At 53.8% G+C, this 6,678-nt stretch overlaps 1 protein-coding gene across 1 annotated transcript in view; it reads left to right on the top strand.

Annotated features, from left to right (window-relative positions):
* The window catches only part of TCF25 (TCF25 ribosome quality control complex subunit), a 22,229-nt gene that overhangs the window by 2,710 nt on the left and 12,841 nt on the right, over positions 1-6,678 (top strand). Inside the window, exons 2-3 of the mRNA XM_007468455.1 lie at positions 5,319-5,483; positions 6,393-6,467. Coding sequence (XP_007468517.1) covers positions 5,319-5,483; positions 6,393-6,467 — 240 coding nt within the window. The remainder of the gene's footprint in view (positions 1-5,318; positions 5,484-6,392; positions 6,468-6,678) is intronic.

A 6,678-nucleotide genomic window follows, 5' to 3' on the forward strand; every position in this document is an offset into this window, starting at 1 on the left:
GCTCCCCTCTTCCTGTCGCCAAGGCCAGCAGCCTGGAATACACCCCTGACCTTTTTCGCTCACACACCACATACAAACCCTGGGGAAGTCCTGGGCGGCTGCAGGTGTAGCGCCTGCGGTGTGGCCGTCGCCTCTGCCTGGATCCTTCTGACCCGGTCCCGCTCGTCCTCTTGGCCTCTGCAGCCTGTCTGGGTGCGGCAGCCACAGGGATCCTGTTAGGCCCACATCTGCTCTTCAGCCTTCCTTTCTCACAGCCCCCCAGGGCCCGATCGCCCGCCTCCTCTCTCCCTGATCGCGTCCCCCTGCTCTCCCCGCTGTGCCCTCCACCCGGAACACCCCACATTCCTGCGTCGCTTCTCCTCTGCTCCAGCCACAGGCCTGGAGCGCAGGTCTCCCCGCTGTGCCCTCCACCCGGAACGCCCCACGTTCCTGCGTCGCTTCCCCCTCTCAGGCTTCGCTCAGATGGCAGCTTCTGAGTCTTGCTCACCCTTCCCACCGATTTACAGTTCCAGCCCCTACCCCCGTTCCTCTGATCTTTCTCCTTTGTCCCTGGAAGTTATCACAGAACAAACCCTACAAGTTACCCACGTGTTCCTTTTATCTCGTGCTGCTTGGCCCCCACTGCCGGAGAGTATCAGCCGTGTGAGAACAGAGACTTTGTTGTTCCCTCGCGTATCCCCACCCCCGGAACAGTGTCTGTTCTCATAGGTGTGCGGCATGAGTCAGTGTTTCCTCTGAGGACAGAGTGTGAGCGAGCTTCTGCACACGGGCTTTGCATCCCGGCTCCGCCTCTTCTTACCTGTGAGAACTTGGACAGGGTTCCTAACATACACGTCGGCTCCCCTGTTTCCTGGGGATGATGTTACTTACCTCATGGGGTTGTCATGAAGAGTCAGTGGACTAACGTGTACAGCCCTTAGCCCATGCCAGGCGCACAGTACTCAGCAAGTGTTGATATTAAATCATGTTGACAGCCAAGAACTTCAATATAAACGTGTGACCCTAAGTGGCTTAGAGACGTTTCTAGGGGCTGGTACCCCCCTCTCCCCCTGGGGAGTGGGAAGACATCCTTCTGTGACTTAATGGCTGGGACTGTCCTCTTTGCTGGCTCTTGGGTGAGTTTCCTTGGCCTTAGATTAGAAATCACTTTCCTACCTCATTCAGAGTGGTTTTTGAAAATCGGTTTTATTGAAATATAATTTATATGTAATAAATGCACCTGTTTTAAGGGTATAGTTTGAGTTTTGCAGCATAACGTACTGTGCAACTGTTAAAAATGGTGTTGAAAAATAGAATTTATTAGTGTTTGGGGGTCAGGGTCCACTTTGACAATCTGATAGAAAACCACATAAGCTTTTAAAATCTATCAGGATTTATTCTATATCATTGAAAAGTTTTAGCGAGGAAGATTATTCTTTTCTGAAGAATTACGTGTTTATGTCTCTCTGTTTTCATGTACAATATAGTGGCCAGTCTCTGAAATCAATCTAGGTTGGAAGAAATCTAAAATGTGTAATTAAATAAAAGCAAACTTGTTCCAAAGTAAAGCGTCATTGATGAGGTTGCTCTTCTTTGACTGGAACAAGAACTGGACGTTGTTTGGTGACCGTCGACTCGCGGACATGGGTCATCTTCGTTTCATGCCCAGTTCTGCTGGCAGCAGGAGCCAGACCCTGGATTCACATTAACAGACGCACTTGTTAACAGGCGGTATTGGAGCCGCTGTAGATGTTGTCACTGCTCAAGGGCGCAGCTGGTCTTGGGCTACAGTAATTTCCTAAGATTCTTCAGGTTAGCTTCATGTCACTTCACTTCTTTTGTCCTCAAGTCTGTGAGAAAACCTTTAGCAGAGGTGGCCTCATCCATGCCAGTTTCTACCTACTGAAAGATGGTAGAAAGATGAGGCTTTGTCATCCCCGACTGCATGCCAGAGAAGAACTTCCTCAGTAATGTAAAGTTTTAATGTTTTCCCTCTTTTAATAGGAAAAATAACTTTCTTTTTTCCAGTAGCACTCCTAGGACCCCTAAAACGAAAGACGTTTTATGTTTTGTTTTGTCTTTTTCGGCCGCACCGTGCGACTTGTGGGATCTTAGTTCCCCGACCAGGGATCAAACCCGGGCCCAGCAGTGAAAGTGCCACGTCCTAACCACTGGACCGCCAGGGAAGTCCCCGAAAGGCTTATTTTTACAGAGCCAGAAACAATCTCTCAGTAAACCAAGCAGTGGATGAATGGAAACAAAAGTAAGATTTCAGCTTCTAGCCGTGGCAGAATAACTGGTACTAGAGCCGCCTTCTTGCCCTGAATAACTATAAAACTAGCAAAATGCATGAGTGAACTGTTTTCAGACATTAGACCACAAGCATTGCAGGTCCGAGGTCCCCTAGCCCCCTGTGCCGGCTTTCTGACTGGAGACGTTCTCCAGAGACAAGCACAGGGAGGCTGGCCCAGCAGATCGTGGAGCTCATGCTGAGCCAGGGGGCAGGTCAGATGTGGGGTCTGTACAAGAGGCTGGAGTTAAGGGGGAGGGTGCTGGAGAGAAGGAGTTCCGGAAACCTGCTCGGAGTCTGGGCTCGATACTAAGGTGTACTGGGCCAAAATGATAAATAAATAGTTTTTTTTTTTATTTTTTGCGGTACGCGGGCCTCTCATGTTGTGGCCTCTCCCATTGAGGAGCACAGGCTCCGGACGCGCAGGCTCAGCGGCCACGGCTCACGGGCCCAGCCGCTCCGCGGCATGTGGGATCTTCCCAGACTGGGGCACGAACCCGTGTCCCCTGCATCGGCAGGCGGACTCTCAACCACTGCGCCACCAGGGAAGCCCCCTAAATAGATTTATTTTAAAAAATTGTAAAAAAATCGTAATGCAATACCCCTGTGCACCCACCAGTATGGCCAAAATGAGAGCAGCTCAAGGCTGCTGGGGCCAGCAGCCTTGGCGGGGGATGAAATTGTCCGACCGTTGGAAACAGGCCTGGCAATTCAGCATAAACCTGACGCCTCACACCCCAGCAACCACTTGTGAACACTTACCCAGAAGACTTCACAAATCTTCACAGCAGCTTAATCCACAGTAACCTCAAAACGGAAACAAAAGACTCCCAGTGGATAAACTAATGTGGTATAATCCATGCAAAGGAATACTAGTCACCGGGAACCAGGAGCTAACGACTAATACAAGAACGGGACAAACCTCAGAAGACACTGACCATGTGGGCATGGTGTCCTGGGACAGGCAAAGTCACAGTGGTGAAAACCCTAGGGTTCGCCAGCATCAGCAGGAGGCTTAGCTGGGGCTGGAATGAGGCCTGTATTTCTGGCATAACGGGAGAATTTTGTCTCTTGATAAGAGTATAGGTTACACAGCTCTGCCAAAACTTGCCCTGTACGTTCATTTCAAGAGATGTAAATTGTACCACGGTTTTGTTTTGCTTTTTAAAGAAAAAGCTTCCTACCCCGCAACGGAGATCCATCCCCTCCCCCGTCCTTACTGAAGTGTTCATGGTGCCTTGTCCTGGGGATTCCAGAGAGCACACAGGCAGCAGACAAGACCCTCTGGAAATAGGGACCCGTTTGGGACCTCGAAACTGATGACCATGGCAGCTCCTGGATTGCAAGTCAGATTGATGGCAGGACGCTGGGCAGCGTGGGTGGCAGCAAATCGTGCTCCTTCCCAGAGCTCCGCAGGGCCCTGCGTGCAGGAGTCAGAGTTCTGCTTCCGTTGACGCTGACCTTGGCGTGGAGCCTCTTATAAACGGGGATTTCTGGAAACACCTCAGGCTTCCACAGGGGGCTCAAAAATGAGAATTTTCTTTTTAAGGATGTGAGCATGACTTACTAAAAGTAAAGCAGTCCCGGGCTTCCCTGGGAGGCGTCACCAGTGCTGAATGCCGGACAAAGCTTGGGGCTGTTCCTCCGGGCCCCCTGCTGTGGAGAAGAACCGCCCGTGGGGCCCTCACTGCAGCTCCTCCCTGCACACCAAGGTCCACGGCGGGGCCTGGCGTCCCGGTGCTGTCCCCACCGCGGTCTGCGTGGTGCTGTCGTTACAGAAAACGATCTGTGAATTTGCTAGACAGGCGGGCGCCACACAGCCCGGAGCTTCATCCTTGCCACGTGGGAACCTCCGCTGGTGAAGATGCGAAACCAGGGGGTACAGACGCGCGTGCGTCCCTTCCCCTGAGACTAACGTCGGAGCCCCGGGCCCCGCAGGGACAGGCAGTGACCAGTCGCTGAGGACTTCGGCCCACTTTTGTTTTTTTGTTTGTTTGGGTTTTTTTGCGGTACGCGGGCCTCTCACTGTTGTGGCCTCTCCCGTTGCCGAGCACAGGCTCCGGACGCGCAGGCTCAGCGGCCACGGCTCACGGGCCCAGCCGCTCCGCGGCACGTGGGATCCTCCCGGACCGGGGCACGAACCCGCGTCCCCTGCATCGGCAGGCGGACTCTCAACCAGTGCGCCACCAGGGAAGCCCCCCAGCTTTGTTTTGAAATCATCTCAGGGTTCTGGGGTTTAGAGTGGATTTTATTTTAATTTTTTTTAGTTTTATATTTTTTGGAAGTTCTGATTCTTTTATGTAGTTTTTAAAATTTATTTTTCGACCTCTGTGAACCAGGTTGCATCCCTCTGATCTGGCTCGTGAAGCGTGGTGTTGGTACTGCGTGTCGCCTCTTTTGTTTGCTGATTCATTTACTAGCAGAAGGGCCAGAACTTGTCCTGTGACTTGTCCCTGCCCCGTCTCCTCCAGAGCAAGGGTGTGAGTCTCCTGGGACCTTCCTTTCTGCATCATGTTCCTGAGGTCTGTGTGTGCACACGAGCGTGGTTTGTCCCTGTTCACCACTGTCTAAGGCTCCCCTGATGGATGCGTTACCATTGTTGTTACTGAGTATCTCCTGGGCCTTGTCTTCCCTCAGGCACTGGCCCTGTCTGCTGGTGTAGAACAGCTGGCCGGAGTCCAGGTGGGAGGAGGGAAGAGTGAGGCATTAGCTGAGCGTGTGTGTTTATTCTGGGGTGGTGCTCGGTAGGGGGAGAAGTTGTCCCGTGTGGGATTCCTCCTCATGCCACTCTGAGGACAGATCCCGTAGCCACACAGCGCCCCAGCGTTCTCTGGGACCATGACCAAAGTGGCCCTGGCCCCGCGCTGCTGAGAGGGGAGCGCCGTGGCCACTGGGCTACTGGACGTCTGTGGTCCTCCGTCTACAACCTCAGCGACCTGGAAGGTGCCTGCCCACCTTTCCCCACGACACGCACGCATCTGAGAGTCACCATTTCATTTGTGACTAGGACGCACCCATAACGCCCTTGCTCCCCCGTCTGTGTTTCCAGATAAACATCGAGGACCTCGAGGAGGCGCCCGGGGTGAACGGGGACAGGACCGACTGTCTGCTCATCGACGCCGCAGCATCGGGGAACAAAAGGAGGGCCCAGAGTGGACACTCAGAGTCCAAGAAGGATGGCGACGTGACGGACGCGGCGGTTCCCCCAGAGCAGGTGCAGCTCCCCCTACACACCCCGCTGGCATTCTCTGAGGGCCATTTTGTGAATTGCCCGGCTGCCCGCAGACTTCCTTGGGAGCCCTTATCAGATTGGCTTGGAGTCCTCAAGACTGGTGGCGGCTGGCGAGGGGCCATAGTCTGGGTCCCCTAGACATGTCTCCCTGGCACGAGGCCTGCCCCCTCTGTTTTGGGAGAGTGCCCTTCTGCCCAGGTGGGGTGTGTTCTTTGCAACTGTGTGTGTGCAGCTCGGGCCGGGTGGACCAGGGCCCTTGGTGGGTGCCCTTGAAAAGACACGTAGGCCAGGTCAGGGTTGGGTGTGGCACCTGAGCAGCACGGTGAGGAAGGGGGTCCCTGTAGGAGGCTCTTCGTCACTCACCCAGCCAGTGCTCACTGTGAGCCAGTCTGTGCCCTCCAGGGACCTCTGGTGCAGCTGGGCCCTCGACTGGTCTTGGGGTGCTGGGGGGCTTCCTCGAGGACCTTCACACTGATGGAAGGTGGTGGCTGGGGAAAGGAACGAGAGGTCTCGAGGTGGGGGGACTGCAGGTGTGGCGGCCTGCGGTGCGGAGCCCTGGGTTCCAGGCCGGCTGAGTGTGGCCGGGAGTGGTTGACACGGTGACGGGTGAGAGCGGAGGGCTGGTGGGCGGAGAGTCCAGACCCCGTGAGTGGGTCAGGGAGACCTCAGAAAGGTGGGGGCCAGCCAGAGTCAGGGAGACCAGTGGGAGGTGTCAGTTGCTGGAGAGAAGTGGGTGCATTCATAGGACATTCAGAAGGTGGACGGCCGGGCGGTGGGCCTGCTGCTCTGTCTTCCTGCAGCTGGCTGTCCCCCTGCAGCTGGCTGCTTTAGTTCTCTGATTTAAGATGTCATTGTGTCTTTCCATTGACCAAAATGAGCTTCTTTTGTCAGTCTAATACAAGTGGCAAACTCCGCAAGAAGAAAAGGAAACAGAAAAATAAGAAAAACGCTGCAGGAGAAAGCTTGGTATGTGTAGCTGGTGGATTTGCTCTCTGTGTTCTTTTCTGAATGTTTCTTGAGGTGGTGTTGAAAACATTTCATTTTTTTTCTTGATATTTTATTTGACCAATTCAGAGGTCAGGGGAAATTACCAAATTTGTTCCCTTCGATCCTTGAGGGTTAGAGCCCGTCTCCGTGCGTTCCGTTTTCTAGCAAACGTCCGAAATGATGCTCTTCC

The sequence above is a fragment of the Lipotes vexillifer genome, unplaced genomic scaffold (assembly GCF_000442215.2).
Source record: "Lipotes vexillifer unplaced genomic scaffold, Lipotes_vexillifer_v1.1 scaffold23, whole genome shotgun sequence".
Classification (NCBI taxonomy): domain Eukaryota; kingdom Metazoa; phylum Chordata; class Mammalia; order Artiodactyla; family Lipotidae; genus Lipotes; species Lipotes vexillifer.